Source organism: Urocitellus parryii, chromosome 4 (assembly GCF_045843805.1).
Source record: "Urocitellus parryii isolate mUroPar1 chromosome 4, mUroPar1.hap1, whole genome shotgun sequence".
NCBI classification, from domain to species: Eukaryota; Metazoa; Chordata; class Mammalia; order Rodentia; family Sciuridae; genus Urocitellus; species Urocitellus parryii.
The window spans coordinates 115969554-115987718 of record NC_135534.1 but is presented as its reverse complement, the minus strand read 5'-3'; the positions used below and the strand labels follow the sequence as shown (position 1 = coordinate 115987718).

Sequence of the window (18165 nt, the reverse complement as noted above, 5' to 3'; positions counted from 1 at the left end):
ATTTTTTTATGTGGTGCTGAGGATTGAACCCAGTGCCCCACGCATGCCAGGTGAGCGCATTACCACTTGAGCCACATCCCCAGCCTCATCAATTAATTTTTTAAGTATTTTCAATCTGCAATTGGATATGCAGATGTGAAACCTATTGATAAAAAGAACTGACTACACTTTATTATTTTTTAAAAGTTTCCCTACTCACCAATGCCTTGGCTTGGGGTGGACAGATGTTCCTTTCCTTGTTAGTGTACTAGACCCTCCTGATCTCATTCAGTCTAAACCAAAGATACACAATCCAAAGATCCACCCTTCATGCATTACCCATGACCACTAAAAATATTTGGAAACAACAGTTATTGAAAATATAACTTCATTTGTGTGGGAATCAAAATATTTTTTGACACTAAAAACAGATGGCCTCGTCTATAAACTGCATATTTGTGTCTTCCCTCTCCCTGAAATGTGGTACATTGAAACCTAAATCCCAATAGAGGATATTTGGGGGTGGGGCCTTTGGGACGTGATTAGGTCATTAGGATAAAGCCCTCCTGAATGGAATTTGTACCTTATGAAAGGGATCCCAGAGAGTTTCCTTGTCCCTGCCACCTTATGAGAACACAGTGAGAAGCTGCCATAATCAGAAAGTGAGAACTTACCAGACGCCAAATCCAATGGTGCCTTGATCTTGGACTTGCCAGGCTCCAGAACTATGAGCAATACATTTCTCTTGCTTATTAACCACTTAGTCTACGATAGTTGGTTATAGTCTCCTGAGTGGACTAAGAAAACCTCCCCTCCCAGGGCTGTTGGCTGGTCTCCTGAATTGGAGAGGATCGGCTTTCCTTAGAATTGCTCACAGGCTTGCTGAGAACCTCTCTGCTTGGCTTTCACTGTTTGATAGACAATATAAACTTCATGCTACAGGTACAGAATGATTAAGTGGGGAAAATACTGGCTAGCAGCTGGGAGGGTAAACAGCCTGTTTGCTGGGGGCAGCGAGGCAGCTGGATGCCTGTGAGCCAGCAAGTAAACTTTTAAGTCTTGGCATTACAGGGGACTAAGTTTCAGTCCTCCCTCAGTACAAATGCATATAAGGGCAAAATGCATCACGGTCCTGTCAGTGAGTGGACTGGCTTCTGAACCATGGAATAAATTACTGTAGAACATATCAGGATGCAAGTTTCGGTAAAAGTTTCAAGACTTTGTATAGGTAATAAACAAAAGCCAGGGTTTGAATAAGAAATGTTAAAAAAAAAAAAACCCTCCTAAAAGGATAAACTCCTAAAGGTATGAGCATCTGTACTTGTTAGAGCAGTTAGAAATGTGTGCTTCTGTTTTCCCTAATGAATATTTTGCAGAGTTTAAAATTGATGTGAAAATTCCTTGCCTGAAATGGAGAATTCTAAATGAATGTATTAGACTATTCTTAAACATACCTGGCCTTCATCATTTCTCTTTCTATGCTCGGGCCAATAATACCAAGTTTTTATTTTCTCTTTCTTAAAAAGCACTAGAAAATTCATACAAGTACATAAACATACACATTGATGCAATATAAAGTATATAATATAAATATTATGTTTTGTGTTTTATAATACATAATATGTATTATTTGCCCTTGGGTATTTGTGAGGGGATTGGTTCCAGGACCCTTTAAGGACATCAAAATCTATGAATGCTTAAGTCCCTTATGTAAAATGGTATAGTGTTTGCATACAAACTATGTATGGCCTTCCCTAAATCTCTAGATTATTTAAGATATCTATACAATGTAAATTCTTTGTGAACAATTGTTTAGGGAATAATGACAAGAAAAAAGTCTGTACATGTTCAGTATAGACACAATTTAATTTTTTTTCTGAAATTTTTCAATCCTTGGTTGGTTGAATCTGCAAATGTAGAGGGTCACCTGTAGTAATAATGTAACCGTTGTATATGTCATTGTGCATATATGGAAAATATGTGTTTAACATATTTTTTAATGGTGAGGTGCAAGATTAAAAAAATGGACACCAATGTTCAGGAACACATCTCTTTTCATTTGGTAGACAGGAACCAGCATGTACTCCATTTTACCTGAGAATGCCACAGGTTGCTAATGCTGTGAGTGTCCTTGCAACATGAAGGACTTTCAGGGTTTCATTCCTTTTGATTGTGTAATAGAGGAAATGAAAACAAACTACATAACAGTTAAGCAATTTGAAGCAAGTTTCTTCTCTGGAAAGGAAAAGGACCTTAAAAATCTGCACGGTCCATAAAATCCTGGCATGGGACCAAAAGGAAGCTGGGCTCTTGTTCTCTTTTGGGAAAGTCAGGAGGTTGACCACCTGGTTTTGAAGTGCTCGGTAGGTGCAATGGACGAGGTCCATCCTGGATGGATCTGTTTGCTTTGTTCTGGTCCTTGGACACAGATTATCCATGGCCTTTGTTCTCCTCTTATAAAACCATTTCAGACTGAAAGAAGATTTATAGCATTAAAAAAAAAAACCAAAAAAACTGCCAACATTATCAACAACAATGCCAACCCACATGAATTTTATACCTTCTACTATATGGAATTGTGTATGTATTTGAAGAAATTCTTGTTATAAGTGCTGAGTAGGAAACTTGCCCTGGTAAACCATTTGACCAGTGGGTAAATAAAAAAACAGTGTCAGCAGTTCTGAGAGAAGAAGGCACAATTTATTTAGTCAAATTATTTTACAACATAGTCTTCATTGACAGTTGTCAGCTTAACACTTAATATAGTTAAAAAGTCAACGATTACCTGCAAAATTATATATATTTTAATGTCTAAAAAATATATTGCATATATGGAGCAGGAAAATCCCTCGTCTCCACAAGGGAAAGTTTGGTTGTTCTCTTTAGCGTTGAGATTATTGCAGTTCTGTTATTTACAAACGTTTCCAAAGCATTAAAGATTTAAATGGATTGTCCTTTCTTGCCTGTGCATTCCTGTAAAATAACTGTACCAGTGCTTCTCTTCCCAGTAAATCAATGACTTAAACGCCCTGTTTTCTTTTCAGCAATAGTCACATTATGCTTTTTAAAAACCAGCTATAAAAACGTACAAATAGCCCAAATGTACAGATTGACAAAAGATGTACAAATTACATTAAAAAAATAACAATGACTGATTTGATAGTAAAATTGCATTTGTGACCGAGGTCAACTCGTTTATTTATCTTTTTAATTTTTTAATCTATTTACTTTTTAATACTGTGAGATATAGGAAAATAACTCTGCATAATTTATACAGTAAGTTGCCTTTTGAATGATTGACCCTGGTCTGATGGTCTGACAAACGCACAGCGCTTGCGAATCTCTTCAAGTTAGAAATCCCTATGACTTTTCAAAGTTCTGGGACCCACTGTCATTTAAAAAATTTATTTAATTCTCTGTCTTTTAGGAATGTCTGTATTTGCATTAAAATTTCTTAGTTCATATTCTTGACTATTTCTAGAGAGAATGGTCAGTGAGTACATATTGCCCACGGATGGGATTTTGCAATGCCCATGGCTTCTTAAATACACACATATATGTTCTTTCTTTCAAATTCCAGTTGGGTGAAAACATCACTGGCTAACAGCCAGTGTTCCAGTTGCCATCCACTGAGTTAGGTTCCCCCCCCCAAAAGATTATAAGCTTCCTGTGTCTATTTTCACTAAGTCTCAAACCAGAACATGACTGGTTAAGTCCATGATCTATTATTGTACTGAATTCTACAATGATGAGACCCGTGTGTTGATAAGAAACTGCTCTGCTCACACAAATATAAAGAAAATCATAGCTTCTTTCTCAGAACCATGATATAACCATTCCAGTCATCTAAATACTCAACTCATATGATGATAGGAGATTGAGAATCCAAAATGGCGTACTGGCCCATGGAATGTTCCATCTCTTTGTTTAGGTAGAGGAAGAAAAAGTTATTGACATTAAAAAAAATGTTTTTAAGAACAAATACAAAAGTTCTATCCAATGAAAAAGAAGATCCAGTTTTGTTTTCTCTTCAAGGCCACCTATGTCCTTTAGAGTCCAAAGTGTCCAGGAAGAGTGAGAATTGGGGCTTCAGCTAGAAGGCCGCTGATGAGTAAGGTTCTAGTAGTAACTGCCTAAGTGCGAAGGCACATGGGTGTTAGGATGACGAGGGACATTGGGATTAGGGTAGATCCCACCAGTGGGAGAGGTCCAGTATTGTGACGCTGCTCCAAAGAAGCTGGAAGAAGTGACAGGCATGGAGGAAGGGTGGGGAGGGACAAAGTTCACCTTCTGTTGGTGGGCGTGGTAGGAAGGCATGTAGGGGATATCGGAAGGGTACTTGTACATGGACGACTCGGTTGGATGTGGCTGCAGAGCCTGGGCAATGCCGTGGAAGTCAAATTTATAGGCATACCTTTTGCCATGCACTTTGGTCATAATGTTTTTATCGTAGTAATATCGGAGGGCCCGGCTCAGCTTGTCATAATTCATGTTGGGCTTGCTTTTCCGCTCTCCCCAGCGCCTGGCCACCTCATCGGGGTCCGTCATTTTGAACTCCCCGTTGGTCCCCTCCCAGGTGATACAGCTGGCGTTGGCACTATCAGAGAGTAGCTCGAGGAGGAATTGCCACAGTTGGATCTGCCCACTTCCTGCAGGCAGTGAGGCAAACAGAAGAGTATCTCAGCCTGGGGAACTCAGAGCCCAAAACTCCCTGATGGGGATTCTTTCAACCTTTGTAAGAAACCTCATTTCCTTTCACATTGAGAATCACTTTGACACGCCCTTCTTACCATTCTTTTTTCTTTTCAAAGATGCGTAACAATTGTATGTATTTATGGGGTACAGGGTGATACAATATGTAATAATCAAATCAGGGTAAGTAGCATGTCCCTCACCTCAATATTTATCATTATTTTGTGATGAGGACATTAAAAATCTCTAACTAGTTTGAAATGTACACTAAATTATTACTGTATAGTGGTTATCACTAAGAGGGGCTTAATAAGCACAATTAGATCTTAAGATCATTTGCCCAAAGACCTGATAATAAAGTGCTGGCTTTGTCCCAAACTAGCTATTATGGACTTGGGCAAGTCAAGTTCCTATGTCCTTTTTGGCAAGATTTTTGATTCCCTTGTAGTTAGACTTGAATCACTGTGTGATTTCTACTAAGTGATGAAGTCACCCAAGGTCTTCCCTGTCAACATGTTAATTGTCATAGAGAGAAGGCACTTACAGGCTCAGGTTGACCAAACCAGGTTTCCTAGCAGAGTTCTAGTGTTTAGTTCTCAGCTCTAAGTTCTATGCAGAAGAACTTGAACAGAGAGAAAAAGAGTAAGAGGAGATGCTGGGTGGCTTCTTTATCTTGGTCAGGTGTGAAAGAATAGGTAGGGAGACTTAGTTCCCTGCAGCAGGAAGACTTGTGGGCCTCACTGTTGCAAAGGGTCTATTAGCTCCCAGTCCTAGTAGTTTTTGTTTAGAATAACTCACCCAGGAGTTATTTTTAATAATAAACCCTGAAACAATGTCAAGTGTACTTTATGTGCAACTTTTCAGGGACACAGCTCTTTTAGAAGGCCAGAGAATTCTACAACACTTTCTAAAATCAAAACTGAAACACTAGCCAGGTACAGTGGCCTATGCCTATAACCCCAGCCATTTTGGAGGCTGAAGCAGGAGGACTAAACTTTGAGACCAGCCTGGGCAACTTAGTGAGACCCTATCTCAAAAAATAAAAAGGGATGAGGTTATAGGCCAATGGTAGAACACCTCTGGGTTCAATCCCCAGTACCTCAAAAAGCAAAAACAAACAAACTAACGAAAGCATTGTTTTGTTGTTGTTATTGTTGTTGTTCTGGTACTGGGGATTGAACTCAGGAGCACTTGACCATGGAACCACATCCCTAGCCATATTTTGTGTTTTATTTAGAGACAGGGTCTCACTGAATTGCTTAGTGCCTCACCATTGCTAAAGCTGGCTTTGAACTCGTGATCCTCCTGCCTCAGCCGCCCATGCCACTGGAATTACAGGCATGTGTCACCATGCCTGGCCTGAAACACTTTTGGAATATTTGTTCACTTGATTCTTTCATGGATGGGATAACAGATCTCATAGGAGTTGTTTCCTTTCTTACTTCTCCCTTTTTCCCTATTGAAACTTCTACCTATGCCATTTCCTAGTAGTCTGAACCTCAGCAGAGATGTTGCTATACCCTGGAACAGGTGTTTAGCAGTTCAAGGGAAGAAGCATAGGCTACTCCACACTCAGGTGTCTGCCCTCAGGACATAGGTCTGCATGACCACCCAAAGCTTGGAGACACTCTGCAAAGAAAGGCTTGCAGGCCAATGCACTTACCAGGATTGGCTAGACGGCTACTGGTGGGGCCCAAGATCTGATATGGATCTAAGGAAAAAAAAAGGAAGTTAGCTTTGCTGTTAATAAACATATAACAATAGCATCAATGATAACAAAACTCCAATGGGTTCTATTTTTATTGCAATATCATAGGAAAGTCTGATTTCAGAAAACTTCATTGCTTTTATTTAAATACCTCCAAGATTTTGATCTCAGTATGGTCGAAATATCATGGAATAGTGACAGCATCATTTTTTCATATTTGGTTTCTAAAATTTATAGATTATACTGTCATTACCCAAAACAAAATCATGGAAATGTTTGGAAAGGAGCTGACTAATATTCAACCACGCAGTGAGTAAACTGAAGGATCAGTTATTAAATGGGCTTGAAGAAGGTCTTATGATGAGAGCTGGTCTTTAATAGTTCCACCTAATACTAAAAACATTACTGATGGAGCATAAAAACCACATGCCTGGAAACCAAGCCATTTGAGTTGTAGCCCCAACCTTGTTATAAACTAAATAATTTGTTGGACAATTTCTGGGTATCAGTTTTCTCATCTGCAAAATGAGTAGGTTGGGCTTCTGGCCTCAGTTCCCTTCTAGAACAACACTCTGTGATTTGAAACTTGGAAAGGACAACACTAACCAGAATTTGTATTTTAGCTCTAAAATCACTGTTCTTAAAATCTCAGTTTACTTACAACTTATGTGATTATTTAGCCATAAAAAAGTTTTTGCAGTATGGTTTAGGTGATAGTCATCTTTTTTTTTTTTTAGTTGAGGAAATCATGGTAGAGAACTGGATCTCAACTTGGCCATGTTAACTCTTCTGTAGGATTTGACTGTTTTATAATTGCAGTTTAAACAAATCAGTACGACTTTTAGGTTTCTATTTAGAATCAGTAATTGACTTGAAGAGTCCTTAAGGCCATTTAGTCCACTTTTTTCAATCACACTTTTAGTATGATAAATAAAATATTTTTGGCAGGTAGTGTCTAATTTTGTTGTTGCTGGAATTCGTTTGAAACTCTCTACATCTGACTTGTGTTTCACATCAGGTTTTGTCTTTACCTTCCTGGGCAATTTTCTCTTGTTCTGTCTTGGGTAGAGATGGAGAATGATGCTAGCTCATCTCAAAACAGATGGCTGGTTCAGAACTTAATAGCAGCTGTGTCATGTAAAAAATACAGGGTAAAGCTGGGGTCTGGGCTTGGGGACAACAGCTGACTTTAGATCTATAAAGGACTTTCATATAGGGCTTTTCTTCAGGGGGCAAACAAGGAATTTGAAGAGAAAGGTATTGGGAGGACTTTGGCTCAGAGAGTGGAATTGAGCTGAACTAAGTAGTCAACTCCCTGCTCTTCTGTAAGTATTGAATTAAAGGTGAGTTAAGTGTAGGACCAAAACATTATAGAAGGTGTCAATAGGCTTGAGTCTCTAAGTTCCATTCCAATACTAAACGTCTTTAAGACCATGGTTTAAAAGTGTCTTCTGTCTTAAGCTAAATAGATCCATCAAAGGATGAGGATATTTTTGGAAAGTATGGTTTGGTGAAGCATAAAAGGCTCAGACAAGAGTGTAGGATGCTGGTGAAAACTCAAGTCCTTTCATACACCAGCTGTGTAGTTTTTAGCAAATTACTGACCTCTCCGGGCCCTGGAACTTTAATCTTTAAGTTCCTTTCACCTATACTATTTTACAAGTCTGTCTGATTTTAATACTTATTACTTAATTCACAGATATATTATAGGGAATCAAATATAGACTCTTTTGGAAAGAAGACAGACGTAACATACATAGTAGTTATCTCTCCACATAGATGGGGGATTGGTTCCAGCTGCCATGCCTATTCCCCTGCATCAAAGATACCAAAATCCATGGTTTCTCAAGCCCCCAATGAAATGTACTGTAATATTTGCATATGACCTACATAATCATCCCATATATTTTAAATCATCTCTAAATTACTATAATACCTAGTACAATGTAGACGCTACATAAATGGCTGTTATACTCTATTATTTAGGGGATAATCACAAGAAAAAAGTCAGCATATCTACAGCCTTTTTTTGGTTTTTTTGACCATTTTTTGTTTTGAGGTTGATTGAATCCCTGGATGCAGAGCCCACAGGTATGGAGGGCCAACTGCATATTTTCTAAATCCTCCATCCAGAAGTGGACCACGTGGAATTCATAAGAAGCAAAGGAGAGAGTGTACATCTAAGTCCAGTACCTGGCTGGGGCCGCTGTTCTGTGTTCTTACTCATCGTTTGTGCCCCTGAAAGGGGAGGACCTGAGCAGAGGAGAGAAAAGATGTGAGACATTCTGCATGAGGGAAAGAAACATCTTGTCAGAAGCCAGAAGGCGGATGCCTGGGCTTCCATTCACTCAGTCTCCATTGACTCATATTCATTTCATTTTATAAATATTTATCAAGGATCACTCTGTGCTGGCCCTGTTCTCTGTGCAGGAGATTCAGCAGTTAACAAGCAGTTGCTGTAGAGCTTACATTTTAACAGAAGAGACAAAAAAAAAAATTAAGGAAACAAACAAACAAATAAATAAACAAATAAATAAATAAGAAGTAGCTGGGCATGGGATTATAGGCATGTGCCACCATGCCCAAATCCTAGCAACTCCAGAGACTGAGGAAGGAGGATCGCAGGGCCAGCCTTGGCAACTTAGCAAGGCCCTGATAAATTTAGCAAGACCTTGTTTCAAAAAAATTAAAATAAAAAAGGGCTGGGATGTTGCTCAGTTTTTGGTGCCCCTGGGTTCAATCCCTGGTACCCAAAATTTTAAAGCAATAGTTTAGTGTGTCTCTTGGTACTGGGGCTACAGAGTTAATTTTTAAATAGGACATTTAGAAAGGTCTTCAATGAGAAGATGATATCTGAGCTAAGGTCATCCGCATCCCATGATTCCATGCTTTGTAAGTTTTGATAGTTCTGACCCACGCCCGCCCCATTCCTACACTTGCTTCTCCATTTTGGATCTCTGTTGCTTCTTGTGTGATCTCTGTCTTAACTTGAGTGGCATCCTTACCACCCTTCACTCTTCCCTCAGACCCATCATCCACTTCACTGTTTAGAAACCTTAGTGACTCCTGGTTGCCTGAGAAGTAAGTCCATCTTCATAGCATCATTCACAATCCCATTCTTACCTTTCCAGGCTTCTTTTCTACCACATTCACTGAACTCCAGGAACCCAGGGTTCTAACCAGATATACCAACTCCAAATGCCTTCCTCCTGTATCCTTGTCTACTGAAGTGCCTTTCTACCTCATCTCCCCAGGTGCAAACCCTGCCTCTCCTTCCAGAACTAACTTAAATGGTAGCAGGTCCACAGTGTCTTCCTGGATATCATCCAGATGAAAAAAAAAAAAGGGAGTGTATGATTTCTGCCCTGCCCTGTTTGATTCATCTTTGTGAGTCCCAAGGAGCCAAGTGCTAGGTGCAGAGTAAGCAAATAATGAATACATAAAGCCAAAAGGGATCTTAGTTATTGCTTAGGCATTCATTTGGAATCGTAAGTGCTTTCTCAAAATTATTGTCTTTAATTCATTGGCTTGATATTTTACTTCCTAAGACAACAGGATTGACATACTTTGGTTCTGAACTCATGAATCATTCTCTTTCCTAACTCCCTTAATGGGAAGTATTGGGTTAACTGTCATATCCTCACCAGCTGGTGGACAAATTGATGACTCTGACTTCTACCATCTTCTCATCAGGTTATCTTGCATCTCAGTCATTCACAAAATAAGGATAGAAACATTGGTTTGACTAAGCCTCATCAATCGGAGGAACAAAGTCATAGAGGTTCATTATCCTGATATAACTTACAGAATCCAAACCCAGTGACCTTTCATTCCTACAGAAAGTTGTCCCAAGAAACCTTTCAAACTCCAAAAATTCTAAAACCAAGTGCAATGAAATAAATCTCAAAGATTTAAACAAAAAAATCCCATACAATCTTTCGGGGAGTGGGTATCATGGATAGGTTCTAAGTTGAAAATTAATATATTTTTTCTTTTAGTGCTAGAGATTGAACCCTGGTCCTGGTATGTGCTAAGCATGTGCTCCATCACTGAGCTATACCCAGCTCCTGGAAATTAATGTTGATATCTATTCATAAAGCATGGTGCTTGCTCCTATTCTTTATCTCATGGTCCTATTCTCCACCCCTATCCTCAGAAAAATGCTTTCCTCCCAAAGAATGCTATGACATTTACTTACTTTTGTTGAGGCCAGAATTCATGTTATTGCCCCATCCTCCTCTCCTGACTGAGTCATAAGAAGGATCTAATGAAAAACAATAAATAGGGATATGTTAGCTTTGCTTGCTTTGCAAAAAGGTTGCATGGAGATTATCTCTTAGTGATCAGAAGAAATTAAATTTAGTTCAGCAATAACTTTTTAAACATCACTAAATTCCTGAAGTGTACTTTTCCCCTGGGTTTGGAGGTGGGGTGGTGGAAGAAACATGAACACTGATTTTGAGAAGGTCTCAGTCTTATCTGGAAGCTGAAGTTGTATGGACAACCCTAAATTTAAAGTTGGAGGTACAGTTGAAGTTCCATCTCTGCCTTATCTGTTGGTGATTAATGAATCATAAGACTGCTCTAAGCCTTAACTGTCTTTAATATGAAAATACAATTTTACCTTATGGGGTTGTACTAATGACCAAATGAGATTATGTATGTAAAGCACCTTATACAGTTTTCTACAAATATAAATTAACAAGAGGTTAGAAAGAAAACGTGTCCATAGTTGTATAGCAAAGTCCCTTGAGCAACTCTGAAGAGATGGGGAATGTCCAGATGAAAAGTTCCATGAATATCTGAATATCTCAAAGTCTAAGCCTCTGACATCCCTGGGAGGCCACCACCAGCCTCTTATTTCAGCACACTGATGTTGTCGGAGGATTCTTAGAGTGTGAGCCTATTCCAGGCTGTCTTAGGTCTCTCAGACTTTTCTGCTGGTAGTCGAGGGGGCTGGGCTTGATGACCATAGAGAAAGGGAAAAGGCCAGAATTGTGGTTCCTGCTTGGAAATGACTAGAAGCTTGCTTCTGGGATATACTGGAGAAAATTCCATGGAACCTGAACTTTTGTGTTCTCCAATCTTTTTTCAAAGAGTCCAAACATCTACAGAACTTTGCTCAAAAATTGCCTAACTATCTGGCTGGATACTTTCGTCATTTCCTTTCTCGTGGTGTGAGTCCCATTGAGACTTGGAGCAGGAATAGCAGGAGGGCTTAAGGATACAGAATTATGACTTTCAAAGTCTTTCCACGAACAACAAAGAAACCATAAAAACCATCTGAACAAATGGAGCACAAACCTCATCAAACAGCAGTCTGACAGGGTGAAACGCAAACCATCCCTTTTGACCCCTTCTGAGCCTCTCCAACAAATTAGAATAAGAACTGGGAATATGGATGGATGCATCCGATTGCCTGTTCTCACTGTTACTGGCTAAGGAGAACCAAAAGACAGGGACAATTTTCTTGTGGAAAAATCCACGTGCAGATGCACATTCTTCATGGCTCTGGAAAAGTCAGTTCAGTTTTTAAATTACAGTCTTTAGCAATTGGCATGAAAAGCAAAACAGAGAGCGAGGGGGAGGGGGATGCAGAGGAAGGCCAGGGAAGGGGACAAAGAGACAAAATTTAACTCCTTTATGTCATCCGTCTTTATTTTTATCTGACTTTTTAAAATCTCTTTTGCGATTCCTCCTGAAAACAGATTCTTCTTGTTTAAAAACAAACCAAGAAAATGGAAAGCCATCTTGTTATGAGCTTGGAGTGAGGATGAAGGTTCTGGCATTTCCTGAAGGGCTCTGCAGGGGTCTGTCAGTGGTGGGATAAACAAAGGGGAAGGTGAGAGTCATCCAAGATTTGTCCTTGGGTGGGGAAAGGGAGGAGGCTGTTCCATTTAGCCTCCAGTCATTTATTTGGGACGAACTTCTGCACTGTATTATGCTCAGCCTCAAAGTAGATGTGACAGAATAATGAAACAAATTTCCTGGCCTTGCACTTAGATCTGAGATGATCATCAAGATAGTGAAGAAATGTGGTCCCATGCTAAAGGCATGGTGGAGATTTCAAGGGTTACTGGAGGTTAAGGAGGGAGAGGCAAGTAGAACTGGGAGCAAAGATACCTTCAGAGGGATGGTGGACTTGAGTGGGGACTCGCTGGAGGGGGCAGTGTGAGCAAAGCAGCAGCAGGAATTTGCAGGCGTGGGTGGTGTGATGTCAAGTGCATGACCAAAGAGGAGGGATGTGGAGGGACAGGAGAGAGCAAGGAGAAAGGGCCAGTCAAGGCCATGTTGAAGAAGCTAAGTAAGCTTTGTAAACTTGGTAATTCAGACAGGGGAAGTCAAAGAGGGAAGGGGTTCAGGTATACAATGGTACCTGGGAATCAGAGTGCAATGGAGAACAGTCTCATGGAGTGTGTAGGATGCATCTGGGAGCATAAGGGAAGGGCATTTTGTAAGAACACTATAGAAAGTAAATTGAAAATGACAAATTCAAGAAAAAGAAAGAAATCCTTTGGGTATGAACTGAGGAGTCAGATAGCTGGGTCAAATGGTGGTTCCATTCCAAGTTTTCTGAGAAATCTGCATACTGCTTTCCATAGTGATTGCATCAATTTGTAGTCCTACCAGCAATAAGTGTTCCTTTTCCCCCACATTCTCACCAACAGTTATTGTTGCCTATATTCTTGATGATCGTCATTCTGACTGGAGTGAGATGAAATCTTAGAGTGGTTTTGATTTGTATTTCTCTAATTGCTAGAGATGTTGAACATTTTTTCTTATATTTGTTGATTGTATTTTTTTCTTCTGAGAAGTGTCTGTTCAGTTCCTTAGCCCATTTATTCATTGGGTTGTTTTTTGGTGTTGAGCATACTACAGTGATGTAGCCTCATCAATGTTTATAACAATTCAATTCAAAATAGCTAAACTATGGAATCAATCTAGGTGCCCTTCAATAAATGAATGTATAAAGAAAATGTGATACATATATTCAATGGAATATTACTCAGCTTTAAAGAAGAATGAAGTTATGGCATTTGTTGGTAAATGGATGGAGTTTGAGAATATCATGCTAAGCAAAATAAGCCAATCCCCCAAATCCAAAGGCCTAATGTTTTCTCTGATATGCAGATGTTAATTCACAATAAGAGGGGTGGGGTTCTAGGGAAAAACAGAGTGACTTTAGACTAGGTAGAGGGGAGTGAAGGGAGGAGAGGAGATATGGGGATAAGAAAGATAATAGAATGAAACAGACGTTATTACCTTATGTACATATATGACTGCATGACTGATGTGATTCTATAACATGTATAATCAGAAAAATGAAAAATGATACCCCATTTATGTATGATCTATCAAAGTGCATAAATGCATTCTTACTGTCATGTGCAACTAATTGGAACAAATGAAAAAATTATAAAGAAAAAGAAAGAGAGAAAGAAAATCCCACTAAGTTCAAGGAATCTATATGTGTCATCTGAAGTCCTGACTTGTGTTCTCACTTACTGCACTGATAAAAATCTCTGTTTCAAATTTTTTCTACTGAATCACTTAAGGCTTCAATCCTGGCTGAAAGCTATGCTAAAACCACTCAGAACTATATTTTTTGAGTCCAAATTATGGCCCATCATGGGTACAGTTGCTATTGACTTCTTATTAGATCTTCTTCCTATTCTTTTATCTAGCTCCAGGGACAGAGCAGGCCTGGAAAGTTCTAGAATTGTAGGAATGAATTCCCTCTCACCAAGAGTGGGTAGATGGTCAATGGGTTCTTCTCTAAGTCACCAATCAAATTTCGAAACCAGGGAAGTGGCCTGGCAGTCCCATCTTTTCTGCCATGTCTCAGTCTTGAGGAGGGATGCCAGACCTTCTGGCAGGCCTTTCTCACAGCAAAACCCTAGAAGTCCCAACAAACCATACAGTCCTCCCAAAAGTTAAAAAAAAAAAGGAAAAAAAAGGAAGTGACATATACAGGGAGGCCACCCAGCAATCAGCCTGAACTTGTTCTCACTGTGAAGTTAATAGAGCAATAAACAGCCACGGCCCATGCCGTCAGCACCTCTTCAGCCAACCAACAAGTGGAGTCGTCTGTGGAGTCAAAACAACAGAGATCCCAGGGCTCCCTCCCTTTTGCTTTTTCATTCCCCTCCATTTCCATGGAAAATTCTACCACTATACCTAAATCTTCAAAGGACAGCCAGAGCCCATTTACTTAGGATTTAACCACTATATTCTGTAAGTGCTAGAGTTCTTGGGGACACCCACTCAATGGAAGACTGAAATTAAAACCAATGTTTTGAAAGCAATTCCTGCTGCAAAGACAAAAGTATGAAGATGGAGAAGGCTGAGGCCAAGAGCTAAGGTCTGGCATCCTGCCTTAGAGATTTGAAGAACTGACACAGCCATGAAACAAAATGAGATATCTAAGTAAACACTCCACACAGTGCCTAGCACAGAGTTGACCTCCTAGAAGTTAGCAATCAGTATTAGGATTTGCACCCTTATTATATATCTAAAAAAATATTCACATTCAGAAACATGTTGGCCAGCCTCCCAAATGCCAGATCTTCCCCCTTCCTCTCTCCTTTTTACTCTGCTTTTCTAATATTTCCAGTTATAGCCTAACTGAATCAATAATCAATTCATGTTAGCTTTCTGTTGGTTGTATTCCCCACCTGAAAGTCAGGTCCCCAAGGGCAGGGAGTTAGGCTGTGCTCTCTGACTCACACAGTAAGCATACATTATTGGTTGAATGAATGAGAAAAGTGGGCCAATATTTTCTCCTTGCTAAATGTACACCCTTCCTTTCATTGTTTATTAGCTAAAGAGAATCCAGGATTCCCACTTTGACTTCTTCCTACCCCCCTAAGTCTTCAGGTGATTTATGTTTGGAGTGATAAGGAACATAGACTATGTCAACCCTGTGCCCTCTGAATGTGTTGGACAATCATCCACATATTTGGGGGTAGAGACTAAAAGTTTGACCCTACAGGGAAGTCAAGGATTGGATGCCACTGATTAGGTGGCCTGCACTTCATTTCCTATATAGTCATGCACTGTATAATGATTTTTCTGTCAACAGCAGATGGCATACAAGAAAATGGTCCCATTAGGTTGTATTGCCTAGTGATGTCACAGTTCCCTTAGTCTGCCTAAGTATACTCTGTGATGTTCTTACAGGATGAAATCACCTAACCATGCATTTATTAGAATCTCTCCCTTTGTTTTTTTAATTGGTGAATTTTAATTATACATAATGGTAGGATTTATTGTGATATATTTTTATAGGCACATTATATAATTTGATATATCTCATTCCCCTTCTTTTATCCTCCCACTATCCACTTACTCTTCTCTACTGATCTCCTTTCTATTATTATTCTTTTAATTACTACATTATGATTATATAAAATCAAGATCCACTGTGGTATATTTATACATGGATATAGCATATTTTGGTAGATTTTGTTCCCCAGTCCTTTCACATGCCCTTCTCCTCCCCCTCTCTTGATCCTGTTCCCTCTACTCTATTAGTCTCCCTTCTATTTTTGTGAGATCCCTTTCTTATTTCTCTCTCTTCCACATATGAGAGAAAACATTGGGCACTTGACTTTCTGAATCTAGCTTATTTTATTTAGCATGATAGTATGTGTCCCATTGCTAAGCAGTGCAATGTCATTGCTGAAATGAGGGTTCAGGATATTGTTTTTCCTACTTCCTTCATGTTACATGGATGCCTGGCAGTGTGATCAGTTCTGGTACCAGACACACTAACAGAAATATGACTACAACCAACGTGGAAAAGGTAGACAAGGGAGCTAACAGCTAACACTCCTACACAAACTGTCACCTTCCAGAGCCTGACACCATCTGCATCAGCTTCTTAGGCACCCAGATCTCCAGTATGGTGTACTAGCTCCAAGGAACAGCCTGAATGTGCACAGTGGAGTTCCTGAACGTGGTGCAAGGAGGCTACATTCTGAGAACTGACTTTTGAGAAGATAAACTTGAGGCCAAAGATACAGTGTGCAAAAATGTGCCTGTTTCAACCAGCACAGGAGTTGACAATGTCAGAACTTCCTTGTGGTGGCAGATGCTTTATCAGCAGAAAAATCACACACTGATTCTAACAAACTCACTTTTTACTTTAGTGAAGGCTGACATTCCCTGGCTTTATGGAGTACCAAGATGACAAATCCTATTGTGATTCATTTTCAGAAGAGTCACCAAAGAGCTTTGCCTGGGGTTTCTGGTTTCGGGCGGTCCCGAGATTGGTTTTTGCCAAAGCAAAGAGACCTGAGCCTGGTTCTGGAGAATCAGGGCACTGCCAGCCATTGTGGATAATTCAGCCTCCCATATGCAATGGCCTAAACAGTTTCTCTATTATGCAATGCTCAGTGTGGCTGAATTTGACACTAAATGCTCTCTTAGATTCCAGGAGAGCCTCCCAGGGTAGAGAAATATGAGCTTGGAGATTTTCTTCCTGCAAGTTCCTTTTAGGAAGGAAAGGTCTTTGCTGGATGTGACCCTGGATGTGACCCTGGCATAGACCTACCAGCGCTAATTCACTTTCTGTGTGAAGCCTTTAAACCTGTCCTGGAAATATGGCCAAATGTCTCAGGACAGACATTTCTTTCTGCCTCAATGCCTTCAGTGAGCTTCTGCAGGCCCAGGTGTGCCAGCCAACATGTGACTCTTCACTTTGTTATGACCTCACCCTGCAGCCAATAAAGCAGGGACACCAGCAGCACACAGGAGCTTCACTCTTGGTCCCCTACAACATAAGACTTCACTCTCAATGATTTGGTGGAAAAAGATGCATTTTCCCTGAAACTTCTCATTTAATTTCTGGTTGCTGCTGAGAAGCCTGGCAACACTGAACCCTGTTTATTCTCGGAAAGCCCTGCTTCTGAATACAGGCCTTTCAGCCCAGGAATGGGCAAGGCCATTTCTGCTTCAAGCAGAGCAAGGACCTTAATGGCCAGATCCAGATGTCTTTCTTGAGAAAGTGAGATTGCCAAAGGAAAATACTCAAATGAATGGGGGTCCCGAGACCCAAAGCCTTCTACTTTCAACCAAGATCCAAGCCCACTATGGAGGACAAACAAGGTAGACCTCTAAACCACATCTCCATCTGATATCCTGTGCTTCTAATGGACTCTGACTTGAGGGAGAGCAGACTGTACTGGCCACCAACCCAACTTGGGTGCTTTGCTCTGGGCTCTCCTTATACCATGTCCCTCCTGTGAAAGCCTATAGTGCTTCATGAACCCAGCCCAAAACTGAGGACCAGTTTCCTGTGATGGTCTGTGCTACAGCCCCTGCCCTTAGCTCTGTCAGTGGCCACACCATTCTTGACATTCTCTTGTCTACTGGTTTGACCTACTGGTTTGTCCTCCCACTTCAAAATTAGTGCAAAGACAAGTAAAACTTAAGCGGGACTTAGGGCTCCACCATGGAGGTATCTGTTCTCTCTGGCGGGCGTCAGGATTATCTCAGTGGCTACAACCTGGCCCTGACATCACTTAGCCCTGTTCCAGTCCCAGCTCTGCCATTATTCAGCTGAGTGGTCTTAATCACATTTCTCTGTCTTTTGGAACCTCAAGCTCTACTTCTCTAAAAAGCATATATTACAAATGCTTTATAATGTTGCCATGAAGACCAAACAAGCATTTGATAAATGGTGATCTAAAAATTCCCACCATACATATGTATCATATTCTATCTTATTTGCACCTCGACAATGTCTACCTTGGTGAAATAAGGTAGAAAATAAGGTTAAAAAT

The 18165-nt window shown here is 40.1% G+C and overlaps 1 protein-coding gene across 2 annotated transcripts in view; it reads right to left on the bottom strand.

The window, feature by feature from the left end:
• Positions 1-2713: 2713 nt before the first annotated feature.
• Fli1 (Fli-1 proto-oncogene, ETS transcription factor) overlaps positions 2714-18165 on the bottom strand; it is a 126648-nt gene continuing 111196 nt past the window's right edge. For both annotated transcript variants that reach the window (XM_077797791.1, XM_026392402.2), the window contains exons 6-9: positions 10578-10643; positions 8573-8632; positions 6335-6382; positions 2714-4628 (exon numbers count right to left, since the gene is read on the bottom strand). In XM_077797791.1, coding sequence (XP_077653917.1) covers positions 4099-4628; positions 6335-6382; positions 8573-8632; positions 10578-10643 — 704 coding nt within the window. In that variant the 3' untranslated portion in view covers positions 2714-4098. The remainder of the gene's footprint in view (positions 4629-6334; positions 6383-8572; positions 8633-10577; positions 10644-18165) is intronic.